This window comes from Schistocerca americana, chromosome 8 (assembly GCF_021461395.2).
Source record: "Schistocerca americana isolate TAMUIC-IGC-003095 chromosome 8, iqSchAmer2.1, whole genome shotgun sequence".
NCBI lineage: Eukaryota > Metazoa > Arthropoda > Insecta > Orthoptera > Acrididae > Schistocerca > Schistocerca americana.
In genome coordinates, this window is record NC_060126.1 from 245,006,369 (window position 1) to 245,020,305 (window position 13,937).

At 38.5% G+C, this 13,937-nt stretch overlaps 1 protein-coding gene across 1 annotated transcript in view; it reads left to right on the forward strand.

Annotated features, from left to right (window-relative positions):
• The window catches only part of LOC124544710 (peroxisome biogenesis factor 2), a 98,272-nt gene extending 84,980 nt beyond the window's left edge, over positions 1-13,292 (forward strand). Inside the window, exons 5-6 of the mRNA XM_047123354.1 lie at positions 1,919-2,134; positions 13,133-13,292. Of these exons, the coding sequence (XP_046979310.1) occupies positions 1,919-2,134; positions 13,133-13,216 (300 nt within the window). The 3' untranslated portion in view covers positions 13,217-13,292. The remainder of the gene's footprint in view (positions 1-1,918; positions 2,135-13,132) is intronic.
• The last annotated feature ends 645 nt before the right edge of the window (positions 13,293-13,937 follow it).

The following is a 13,937-nucleotide window of genomic DNA, read 5'->3' on the forward strand; positions in this document are numbered from 1 at the left end:
CAAGCAATGGGGCTAAATGATTTTGAACCCAGATTTCAGTTCTGTCAAAGGATTATCCTGCACACTACTCTAAGTGCTGAACCTGTTACAGATTGTATCATTCATGGATGAGGTGTCTTTCAGTCATGATGATTTTTTCAAAGCCGGGAGTGATGGAGAATATGAGGGCAGTTCAATAAGTAATGCAACACATTTTTTTTCTCGGCCAATTTTGGTTGAAAAAACCGGAAATTTCTTGTGGAATATTTTCAAACATTCCCGCTTCATCTCATATAGTTTCATTGACTTCCGACAGGTGGCAGCGCTGTACGGAGCTGTTAAAATGGCGTCTGTAACGGATGTGCGTTTCAAACAATGGGCAGTGATCGAGTTTCTTTTGGCGGAAAACCAGGGCATCTCAGATATTCATAGGCGCTTGCAGAATGTCTACGGTGATCTGGCAGTGGACAAAAGCACGGTGAGTCGTTGGGCAAAGCGTGTGTCATCATCGCCGCAGGGTCAAGCAAGACTGTCTGACCTCCCGCGTGCGGGCCGGCCGTGCACAGCTGTGACTCCTGCAATGGCGGAGCGTGCGAACACACTCGTTCGAGATGATCGACGGATCACCATCAAACAACTCAGTGCTCAACTTGACATCTCTGTTGGTAGTGCTGTCACAATTGTTCACCAGTTGGGATATTCAAAGGTTTGTTCCCGCTGGGTCCCTCGTTGTCTAACCGAACACCATAAAAAGCAAAGGAGAACCATCTGTGCGGAATTGCTTGCTCGTCATGTGGCTGAAGGTGACAATTTCTTGTCAAAGATTGTTACAGGCGATGAAACATGGGTTCATCACTTCGAACCTGAAACAAAACGGCAATTAATGGAGTGGCGCCACACCCACACCCCTACCAAGAAAAAGTTTAAAGCCATACCCTCAGCCGGTAAAGTCATGGTTACAGTCTTCTGGGATGCTGAAGGGGTTATTCTGTTCGATGTCCTTCCCCATGGTCAAACGATCAACTCTGAAGTGTATTGTGCTACTCTTCAGAAATTGAAGAAACGACTTCAGCGTGTTCGTAGGCACAAAAATCTGAATGAACTTCTCCTTCTTCATGACAACGCAAGACCTCACACAAGTCTTCGCACCCGAGAGGAGCTCACAAAACTTCAGTGGACTGTTCTTCCTCATGCACCCTACAGCCCCGATCTCGCACCGTCAGATTTCCATATGTTTGGCTCAATGAAGGACGCAATCCGTGGGAGGCACTACGCGGATGATGAAGAAGTTATTGATGCAGTACGACGTTGGCTCCGACATCGACCAGTGGAATGGTACCGTGCAGGCTTACAGGCCCTCATTTCAAGGTGGCGTAAGGCCGTAGCATTGAATGGAGATTACGTTGAAAAATAGTGTTGTGTAGCTAAAAGATTGGGGAATAACCTGGTGTATTTCAATGCTGAATAAAACAACCCCTGTTTCAGAAAAAAAATGTGTTGCATTACTTATTGAACTGCCCTCGTATATTTCATGCTCGTCTCAGGTCACAAACCATGATTCTCTGTCAGTTGGTGAACAGGAATTGTACAGTTATATGTATTGAATTTGGCAATCATTTTGAACCCTTGTTATGATCAATGTGTTGCTATAAGATGTGAGTTGTTTATATGAATAAAAAATTAAATACTCATTTCTACCCTTGGGTTCATACTACAAAGTGCTCAGTTTAGGGATTTCTACTGCCTATATAATTTTGACTGTAGAGGTTTGAGACTTCTTTTTTTTTAAACTGAAATCCATTAATATTTTGATGAGAGCCCTCACAAATTTCAGTAGTTGAATAGAACTATATGGAAAATAATTTACCTATTACAAAGATTTTGTGTTTCATTGGTGTTAATTTCATATACTAAGTATTATATGTGTGTCTTTTGACAGGAGATTTTAAACCTTGCTTTGCCACTTATTAACACTATTACGATACGCCGATGGTTTAACTGGCTAAGAAGAAGTCGGGGTACAAGTGGAAGATATCAACAGCCAATTGTCAACCCTGTTTTTACAACAACAACACGGTGTGCTGTTTGTAATGAGCCTCCTATTCAGCCACAATGTATTGGGTGCACTCACGTTTTCTGCTACTACTGTGTGCAGGTGACTATAACCGCATTTTCTGCTTCTGTTCTTTATTAATTTAAATGCTTCCTTGCAGAAAGGTATGTAGACTAGGATTTTCCATGCATTACTAGTAAGTGTAGAATATGATATGTGTTGTAAGTGTACTAAGTGTTTGGCCCTGGTTTTGGCAGTGTTTTTGACACATAAAGACAACGACATCCACTGACATAAAAAACTTAATTTTAAATGTTTTTGAGAAGAAAAGAAAATTAATAGTAGAGAAGGTTAAGACAGCCCCTGAAATAATGGGAAACCAATACTCTTCTGCCACAAATGTATTGTTCGTTCACTTTATCTTTAGCTCTGAACTCCTTAAACCAGAATCCAGTTTTAATATCTAGTTTTATTATCCAGTTTTATTATCTCTTGCAAGTAAACAGTGCAACAATTAAGTATTGCTATAATTGTTGAATATTGTCTCTCATTCTGTTTACACAAAATATTGAAGTCATTATCTCTGCAGGCTGGTTTAATATTGGTATTTTCTCTAAAAGCAGTATGAAACAAAGTCAAATTACTAACTGACATTTAGATTATGAGTTTACTGTGGTCCTAACTATTTAATACCTTAACATACCTCCAATCACATTTTGTGTATAGTTTGTATCAAAAGAAAAATTCACTTGAGAAAACTATAAATTTACAAAGGACAACATGGCTGGTCAGTAAAACATTGCTTCTGCTAACCTTCACCCCCAACAGCTGCTGTCCATGTTTAAAATCCTCAACCTTTATGTCACTGTATCTGGTAGCACATTCAGTGTAATTCTTCTTGAAGCCAGACATATACTTGACCAGAATATTTTACACAACCTGAAGAAGCTATCCAGCCCATTAGTCAACTATTGTATCTTTAATGCTGAGGACCAGCTACTTAGAAAAATTTCTGGCCCACAAGTCCAGCCATCTATGGCATTATGTAAAATTTTACTGGGACATTTGTTTTTGATGCATATTAAGAAGGTAATATATGCTAAAAAGAGCAAGTTTCCAGGTTAGTTTTTCATATTTATTTTAGTCCTTTCCTAAGCAATAGAGATGGTGAAATTTATAATCATGCTTGTCGAAAATATTCAGCTGCTGCAATTTAAGCTGTTGCTGCTAGGACCATGCCTAACCAAACCCTTGGAAAAAAACAGCAAAAAGTTTTGACAGTCAGTATTATATGTGTAAGGTTAGCTTTTCTTGTGATTATACTGTGTTTATATTAATTTAAACTATTAACTTTCTCTATTTGTGTGTTTGTACTACTTAACATGATGTTGCTATTGGCTTACTGCAACACATTTCCAATGCTCTGAATATCTGCTGTCATTGGTTGGTGAGACCATGTAACATGAGCTACGATTGGCTGGCAGAAGCGTGTCTCACCATCTTGATGTCAGTGCCGCAGAATCTAGCGTGGTATAATTGCTGGAATTCCAGTTTATATTTTTCTATTATGAAATTTTGCAGTGTAGATTTTGCTGCACTTCAAAGATCTCTCCAAAAGGCATTGTTTTTTGTTGATTACATATCGTAAAGTACTGGAAAGTTCTATACTGGTATATAAATCCTTCACCATTCAGGGGACTGATAAGTTTTACAGCTCTGGGGGAAAATGTGTGTGTGTGTGTGTGTGTGTGTGTGTGTGTGTGTGTGTGTGTGTGGTGCGTGTGTGTGTGTGTGTGTGGTGCGTGTGTGTGTGTGTGTGTGCGTGTGTGCGTGCGCGCGTGCGCGCGCGCACTGTTGCTGCAGGCATGTGGCACCTCAGCCCAGCAGTTATCATCTTCTTGCATTAACAGCAGCTGATGTTGACATATTTGAAGTTGATGTCGTTGGACAAAGAAGTAGTGGTGACCTGATGTTGCTGTGGCTGACAACTTGAGGGACCATCCTCTGCGTACATACTGGAGGAGCTGCTGGAGAATTTGGTCAAAGGTGGATGCTACTGCAACATCTCTAGAATTGATTGGAATGTCTTCCAAGGATTTGGGTAGCCATCTGGAAACAGACTGCTTGATTCCTGTTGAAATCTGAGTCTGGGCTCATAGGAAGTTGAGACAGGTTGTCTGCAGGAATATTTTGTGGATAGTAGAGTACAGTTTACTGATAGTGTGATAAATACGAGGCCCACTGATGCAGGCAGTGGACTGTGTGTTCTGGATTACCACATATTGAATTTAACTTTCAGTATAGGTTGTCCACACACAGACATAAATTATCACTTTCTGCTTGAACCTTGAAAGTTGGCAGTCACAAAGTGCAGCTTTTGAAATCAGATTTGGGATGTTGCAAAAATTCTAAATGGGCTTCTACTATATGCATCTTGGTGGGAAAATATTCTGAAAGTATCACAGAAGTATTTGACGAGGACATCACCAATGGGGAAACCAACATTTGTACTAAGTAATATAGTTGCGGATTGGTTGACAACATAAATGCCCACTGACAGTCCACAAACTTAGTATCACTTGCCTGAAAATCCAGTGCTAGTTGTTTGCGGTTCATTTACCAACCTTCCTGTGCATCTTTGAATGGTTGAAAAGTCGGAAAAGCTGTCCAACACTTGTGAATGTGTGAGCATTGAAAATGTCAAAACTTTTACCAGTTGATCCCATTGTTGTCACCAGTTTCGTGATTTTCTCTGCCATGGCAACAGTTATTTGTTACACTTGCATGTGTACATCATAACATGAAGCAAAAAGCTTACACTAAAATAAAATAATTCTACTTAGCTACAAGAAAATTAAAAGAACATGGGTAACTAACTCACTGTGCTCCCAGATTAAAGTGAATATGGGCAAGTTGCCAGATAGTAACACAGATGTTTCTTGATAGACGGTGGTGGAATGCACTGCAGTAGTTATTTAATTTGCTTAGTTGAATAAATATGGCTGGTCATAGTTGTCAAAGTGTAATTTTGCTGTAGCATTCTCACACAGGCATAGATGACTTGGACAACAGTAAGAGCAGTTTGAATTGTTATCCAGCAGAGTCCATAAATACAACATTGTCATCTAGGGAAGCATTGGTTAAGATCAGAACACAGCATTGGCTGAGACACAGAGATAGAGAACGAGATTGTGCCCACTTAGCTTAAATAGGCTGGCTATTTGGTCTCAGGTGGTCAATTTGTAAGAGATGCTCTTTTTTTGTTGCTGATAGTGCCCTCACTCGACGTATACATGATGGCACTCATTGATATTCCACATCTTCCATTGATATGTCTGACAGGGTGGCAAGACCCAATTTCTCGTTGTTTCCCCATCTTCTTTCCAGTTTTTAATTGCACCCTTTATTGAATTTCTCATTTGTTTTCTTGTATCCAGCTTTTGTTTGTCACCACTGTCTTTATTTCATCTGTAGACTGAAGCTGGTACAATGCTCTTTGACCTTCTACTCTTTCTAAAGCATCCTCCTTCTCCTTTGATTCCCCTCATCTTTGCAACAGGTGGATGGCTCTCATAATGTTTTCGCATTTAATGTGTCTTTCACCAATACTTCGGCCCATGCAAATTCTCTCTCTTTTTTTATTTTATATTTTTTTCTATCATGTAAAACTGTTTTTTCTTTGTTTCCACTCATCTATCCAATATGTGGGTGACTTGTAATGTTTTCTCTTTTAAATATTTCTATCTCCAGTACTTCATCCCATGAAAATAAGTACTGGCTAGCCATTCTCTCTCTCTTTTTATTTTACTTTTTTTTGTTCTTTAATCTAAAACTTGTTTTTGAACTAAACACCATCTTCGAGGAGCACAGTTCTGATTTTCTGCTTGTGTATGCTTCAGTGTCATGTCTACTATTGACCAAAACCAAGTAGCTGCAATTTTTGTCAGAATGACATCGTAGGTGAAAATAATTGTTAATATGAGTTTATGGTGATTGCCTTCTTTCTGTTACTGGTTATTGGAGATATGTGTCTGTGTAAAACTTTTGTATTTACGCCGAAATTTGACATGTCCATAAAATTCGGTGAAACATATATTCACAGTTCACATACTACACCCAATGAGTGGAGAGATGGATCTAATTAGGGAGTAAAGGTGCCGATTTCAAAAGAACAATGTCTCACTACAGACACACAGGTAACAGAAAAATCTGATAAGGCCATGTAGTTCTGCAGACTGCAAGGTATTAATACATCTAAAGTTAAAAACAATACACTTTCTTTTGGACTACAATACATAGAACAGAAGAAAGTGAGCATATCTTTTAAATTTAGATATGTCCTACCAAGCCATGACTGAAAATTTCTTCCATTTTATTAATGCATTTATGAAATATTTCTGACCAGTGGAGGAAAATTAGGTTTTGTGTCAAATGCACTTTTAATTTTCAAACCATGAACTGAAATGGGAGATTACTGTAGAAAGGTGAATGCTGCAAATTTTTCAAGGTAATTGTTCTACCTTTTATTATCTGAGTGAAGTACATGCATAAAACACTGTCACACTTCGACTGAACAAATATATTTTTTACCAGGTGGCTGGAATATAAACTGATATCAAACTTGCAAAAAAAGAATCTGTTGTGCTTGACAATGCTCTGCAAGAAAAACCACCAACATTGCATAACAGCAAAACTGAGATGGCTTGTTGGCTAAATTCTCGTAACATTAAATTTTACCACAAAAGCACAAAGATTTTGGTGCTTGTCTTAACAAAAAGCGTCAGACTTACAAAGATTTTAACTGTAGATGAATTTGTGCACATTAATGGTAATTTCCGTTATCACCCTGAACTAAATGTCATAGAAATGGTATGGGCACTGGTAAAGAGCTGGGTGGCTGCAATGAATTTTACCTAAAGTGTTTAAAAACACATACAGATCAGGGAAAATTGACAGACAAAGTGGAAGATATGGTTATTGATATACATGCCGGTGATACTGAGGGGTGCTGATGGTGGTGGTGGTGGTGGTGGTGGTGGTGGTGATGATGATGATGATGATGATGATGATGATAATGATGATGAATTTCTGACCTGTTCTAAGGACAGCGACTAGATGTAAGGTCAGTAGACAAAAAAATTAACATTCTGCATGCTCTTTATTTTACATTTTGAACATTGTAGTGTGTAATGATGTAATGTTGTCCATTGCATCTTTTACCCCATTAACAGTAAAGGATGTGCTTTGTGATATTTCATTTACGTTGTGGGTGTCTGGTGTAGTATGCTTCCGACTGATTCTTTTTTTAAGCACTATTCAAGTGAGTGCAATAAGGTGACCACTAATGAAAAATTTTCTATATGCGTGTTCAGTGGAAACATCATACTTCCTGAATGCGCACTAACATTACTAAGAAATCAGTCCTTATCCTGAATCCCAAAAGTGTCACAGCACCAACCAAATTTCAGCTGGCTTCCCTACTTCTCAGCCCGTACTGTCTCTCGGCATTTCCCCTACAGCATGTTGACACCCGCCCACAATCCCCACAACTACCTCTCTCCCTGCATTTTACCAGCTGACTGCACATCTACTCTACCACCCACGTTATTCTGCACGCATTCTAACACGGGATTTTCACCCCATTAACTTCTTTGCAGGAATGAATGAACAAAATTGCATTATAGGGTTGGGATAAACTGAACTGTGATACTGTTAAGCAGGGTGTATATGACCCGGGACAACCGGGAGATCTGGGAAAAACCTGGGAATTTTTTCATCCGGGAGAAAACCGGGATAAACCCAGAAATTTTTTGGAATTCCGGGAATTTTTAATTGTTTTAGTTTTCATTTAAATTTTTGTGATTTTGACGGGTAATAACCAATACTCTAACGAAGGATATTACTGTATCCCGCTTCTGCAGAATAATACTGCAGCAACAAAACATGAACGAAAGGAAAAAATGAAAATAAAACTTAAGTCGCAAAAGAAATACGCCGTATACAACAATAAGACACAGTGTTCATACAAGCGTTTGCCAACTGCAAAGTGTGTCAAAGGCTTTGGGACGACTATGCAATGCTTCCTAGCAACAAATTGTCTCCGATGGGCGTGATGTCACAACTGTTTACGTTAGATTCGTTTGAGCAGTTACGGGCGGGCTCTTGTGCATGTGCAGCTGTGTCACATATGAGAAGTACCTTCTCCCACTTCTGTCTACAGACGTGTGGTTGGGCACCACTATCTAATATTGCCCTGTTCGGAAATATCAGAGATCCGGGGCTGATCCACAGAGCAGTCTGAGTTGTAGTGGGGAGTCTCCATGTGACCCGTGTTTACGTTTAGTGATTTTGCTGTTTCCTCTTCATTTATTGCTCTCACATTAAATGAAAACAAAATGGATATCTATGGGCGTGAGCTATCAAATGAATTAAAATGAGTTCGCATAATTACGGAAGGCTAAAATATGTTATTAGTTTCAGGTTTTATCTCCACCTTTCTGACAGTCAAGCATTAATCGCCTTGCAGAACAATGAAGTTATTTTTGTCGGTTTTCTAAAGAAATTTGTCTTTTATTAATCTTTTCCGCTGGGGCAGTCATTTTATTTGAAACGAAGTGTTTAATTCCATACTATGGGCTAGTTTCAGCTGTTCGCTGCATTTCAAAAGTGCATGTTTTCATCTTCCAGCATGTATGGCATTATGCCATAATAAAGAACCAAACATGAGATAATACAGTACCGGTACTCAAGAAAATTTACATCCGAATCTGCCAAATTATGCATTGTAGTATGGTTCACAAAATTCCGATGTTCTTGGAGTATTCTCTGATGTCTTGTTTCTTTTATGACATAGTGTAAGATCTTTTAATGTTTTACACCTACGAACATATGGGCTCTCTGATCATCATAGCTGCGCAAGCACGGTGACGCCTGTTTCTGGCGCTCTCTGACAACTACTGAAACGAACCTATTTCTAACAGGTCACGGGAAAATATTGCAAATGGTTGTTTGAAAAGCATTACTTTCAAAGTAAATTTATTTTTATGTGCGAGAATGTATGATGAATTTCTTAAATCACAGAACGTTTGATTCTCATTTAAAAATCAAGTCTTTGAGGATGTACATTTAGAAAAATTTTGAGCTCATAAGATCAGATATTTATGTATTTATTAAAAAATTTACTGACACATTTGTGTGATGTGCCTTAAAGTGTAACACGCGCAAAAAAGAAATCAACATTATATGTGAAAGCTTAGCTTCTCTTGCAGCTTATTAATCTTCGAGACCAATATTGCATGTGAAAGCTTTGATTTTCTTGTAGTAACACTGTGTATGTTGTTTTTTTTTTACTGAGTTTGGTTTTCTAAAGGTCTGGGAAGTTCTACGCTGGTGTATAAAACCATAACTATTCAAAGGATTGATAAGTTTTACAGTTCCGAGAAAAAGTATACTGTCACTTAACATGGAAAAAGTGTATTTTCACCCAGGAGAAAGTGTAATTTTAACCTGGAAATCCGGGAATTTTTTTTTCTTGTCTGCGTATACACCCTAGTTAAGTCACTGTTCTTGTATTTGGAAGGCTTTACTCCCCATCCTGATTTAGGTTTCTTGTGGTTTCCTTAAATTACTTCAGGCAAATATTGTGGTGGTTCCTACTCTAACACCATGGGTGATATGTCTCCCACCCTTGCCAAACTAGACATGTAAGTATGTAAATGTCTGCATGTGCAACATTCTTGTAAAAGTGGTCCTGTATGAATAAAACTACTACTGCTACTGCTACTACTGCTGCTGCTGCTCCTGCTGCTGCTGCTGCTGGTGGTGCTGCTACTGCTTTTATTATTATTATTATTACTACTACTACTACTACTACTACTACTATTACCACCACCACCACCACCACCACTACTACTACCATTACTACCATTTAGTACTTACTGTTTGGCACTAAAAACCCAGTACCATCTCTTTTCTGTTGCTGTGGACCAAGGCACAGAATCTAATTTTGACATCTAATGTCAAATTTTTCTGTTCATTTGTATTATTATTGTTAGTATTTAATAAATTGTCAGTGCTATTCTAAAATTACTAGTAAATTCCAATTCTTTAAAGAATTGAACTCCTATGGACAAAACATCTTCATACCTCTGATTATTTTACAAATGAGTTCATGTGTTAAACATTTGTCTTTAACCATGTAAATGAGAAAAAGTTTACGGAAGATTTCAAATTATGCTTAAGGTCTGCTGGAAGTCGCTAAGTGCTCTCGTAATGAAACACTGGATGGATATGAAATAGGTAATTTGTGCTTCATTTTAAGCACAAGCTAGTTTTTCATGTATCTCAATGTATATGATATCATATCTCCTAAACTCAAATCAAACAATGGAAAATTCCAGATGAAATGTAACAATATTTCAGAGGGAAAGTTGCTACTTACTATATAGCAGAGGTTCTGAGTTGTCATAGGCACAACAAAAAGATTCACACAATTGTAACTTTCAGCCATTAAGGCCTTTGTCAACAATAGAAACACATACACACACACACTCACGCAAATGCAACTTGCACACACATCTGCAGTCTCGAGCAACTGAAACCACACTGCGAGCAGCAGCACCAGTGCGTGATGATAGTGGCAACTGGGTGGGAGTAAGGAGGAGGCTGGAGTGGAGAGGGGGAGGATAGTATGGTGGGGGTGGCAGACAGTGAAGTGCTGCAGTTTATACGAAAGACAGGAGAGAAGGTGGGTGGGTGGGGGGGTGGGGTTTGCGGAAAGGAGGGAAATAAAAAGAAATTAAAAGACTGGGTGTGGTGGTGAAATTGATGGCTGTGTAGTGCTGGAATGGGAAAAGGGAGGGGGCTGGATGGGTGAGGACAGTGACTAATGAAGTTGGAGGCCAGGAGGGTTACGGAAACACAGGATGTATGGTAGGGAAAGTTCCCACCTGTGCAATTCGGAAAAGTTGGTGTTGGCGAGAAGGACCCATATGGCACAGGCTGTGAAACAGTCATTGAAATGAGGGCTATCATGTTTGGCCGCATGTTCAGCAACAGGGTAGTCCACTTGTTTCTTGGGCACAGTTTGTCGGTGGCCATTCCTGTAGACAGACAGCTTGTTGGTTGTCATGCCTACATAGAATGAAGCACAGTGGTTGCAGCTTAGCTTGTAAATCACATGACTGGTTTCACAGGTAGCCCTGTCTTTGATGTGTCACATAATGAGATGATTTTGCAGTTACATTAAGTGATATATTTAAATTTTGCATGAAAAGTGAATTGCGAAGAGAGGTAGTAGTAAATAAGTAATAAACTGAGGATGTGTTAGATGACAATCAGTTTGGCTTTAGGAGAAGCAAAGGCACCAGAGAGACAATTCTGATGCTATGGTTGATAATGGAACCAAAACTAAAGAAAATCAAGACACGTTCATAGGATTTGTCGACTTGGAAAAAATGTTCGACAGTGTTATATGGTACAACATGTTTGAAATTCTGAGAAAAATAGGGGTAAGGTATAGGGAGAGACATGTAATATATAATATGTACAAGACCCAAAAGAGAATAATAAGAGTAGACGACCAAAAACCAAGTGCTTGGATTAAAAAAGGTGTAAGACAGGGATGTACTATTCAGTCCATACATTGAAGAAGCAATAATGGAAATGAAAGAAAGGTTTAGGAGTGGGATTAAAAGTCAGGGTGAAAGAATATCAATGATACGATTCATTGATGACATTGCTATCTTCAATGAAAGTGAAGAAGAATTATATGGTCTACAGAATGGGATGAACATTGTAATGAGTACAGAATATGGATTGATAATAAACTGAAGAAAGATGAAAGTAACGAGAAGTAGCAGAAATGAGAACGGTGAGAAACTTAACATCAGGATTGATGGGCGTGAAGAAGGAATTCTGCTACATAGACAGCAGAATAACCAATGATGGATGAAGCAAGGAGGACAACAAAAGCAGACTAGCATTGGCTTAAAGTGCTTTCCTGGCGAAGAGAAGTCTAGTAGTATCAAACATAGCCCTAATTTGAGGTAGAAATTTTTGAGAATGTACGTTGGGAGCACAGCATTGTATGGTAGAAAGCATGGACTGTGGGAAAACCGGACAGAAGAGAATCCAAGCATGGACTGTGGGAAAACCGGACAGAAGAGAATCCAAACATTTGAGATGTGGTTCTACAGACGAAGGTTGAAAATTAGGGGTTTGATAAGTTAAGGAATGAGGAGGTTCTGTGCGGAATCAGAGAGGAAAGGAATATGTGGCAGACACTGACAAGGAGAAGGGATGGGATGACCGTTAAGACATCATGGCATGTCTTCCATGGTTCCAGAGGGTACTGTAGAGGGCAAAAACTATAGAGGAAGACCGTTTGGAATACATCCAGCAAATAATTGAGGACATAGGTTGCAAATGCTACTCTGAGATGAAGAGTTTGACGCAGGAGAGGAATTCATGGTGGGCATCATCACAATCAGTCACAAGACTTGATGTCTTGCCTGACGATGAACAGCAAAAATGTAGAAAGCAATAGACAGTTTACCTTCGATCATTTTGTCTGGGATATCAGTTAGAGAAATTATCTGAAAACAATGTGTAAACTTTACTGGAAGTTGCTAAGTGTTGTCAGTCTCAAATATTGGATGAATGAAGTCCATGTACTTGCATGCCATCAGTTATGCTGCCTCAAGACAAACAACATTTTTAATTGTAGTACTTGTCTTATTTTGTTAAACTTTTAATATTAGATTATACCTCTTAATGAGTAGATTTTGACTGCATTTTATTTTTTTTAATTTGGTCAGAAATGCCAGAAAATATTGAAAATTGAATTTTTGTTTTCCATGCACTGCAACAGATCCCGTGCTCTAGGATAGCATTTTAGTAATATAGCTGTGTAACATTCCAGAGTATCAACTTGTCATTGCTCTTTGCTGAAATGTTTTGTGAAGGGCTCTTGTAAAATGTGAGTGACATCAGTTACATCATAGTTTAAAGATCACATAGTTTGGAAAGTTTCTTGTTAAAATTAATTTGGAATGGGATTTGAATTTTTTATGTGAACTGATTTATTTTTTCTCTTCACAGGCTAATGTGCTTGCAGACCCACAGTTTGAGTGTCCACTCTGCGGTTTTTGTAGTGATGGTACTGTCAGAAATGTTCCACTGTAATTGTGATACACAGCATAAAATGTACAAAAATTGAAATATTTTCCAATAAAGCTTTTTCAAGTATTGTAGACAGTAATTTCCTCTTTCTATGAAGAAAAGATTGATATTGGGTTTAACGCAATGTTGTTTTGCTGTAAGCAGCATTATCAATTTTTAACATCGATGAGGCTTAGGATTACTTGTTTCTAAGTGGTCTTTGTAAGTTTCTACAGCTCATATTGTTGTAAGAAAAAAAAATTTCATTCAAAATCTAAATATGAACTGTCCATTTGATGTAAACCCACAGTGGATCCATGTAAAGATCAGTGTATCTGTAAAATCTGACATAGGTAAGGAGACGTGTTCCATAATGTTACCAGTAAACTGATTTCTGCTGATTGCAATATAAAGAAGCAGTTGGATAACTTACTTCAGTTGTTGAAAAACTAATTTCAGAGCTATGAAAATGAGAGGGAAATGGTTATCAATAAGGGAAATCACACTGGTGAAAGCTGAAGTTATAATAGTTTTTTTAGGGATCCAAAAATTAAGATAGAAAAATGTATCCTAGCTCCTAATGCAACAGGAGTCACAAACCAGTGAAACACGAAGGGAGGCAGACACTGTCTGTGACTGCAAAAAAGATGGCTCTTGTGTAAGCTTGTTGTTGTGCATGGACTTAGAAGGCTGGGTGGTTTGGCTAAAAGGCGGGCAGTTGGTGGTCCAGTTCTATTGACCACCA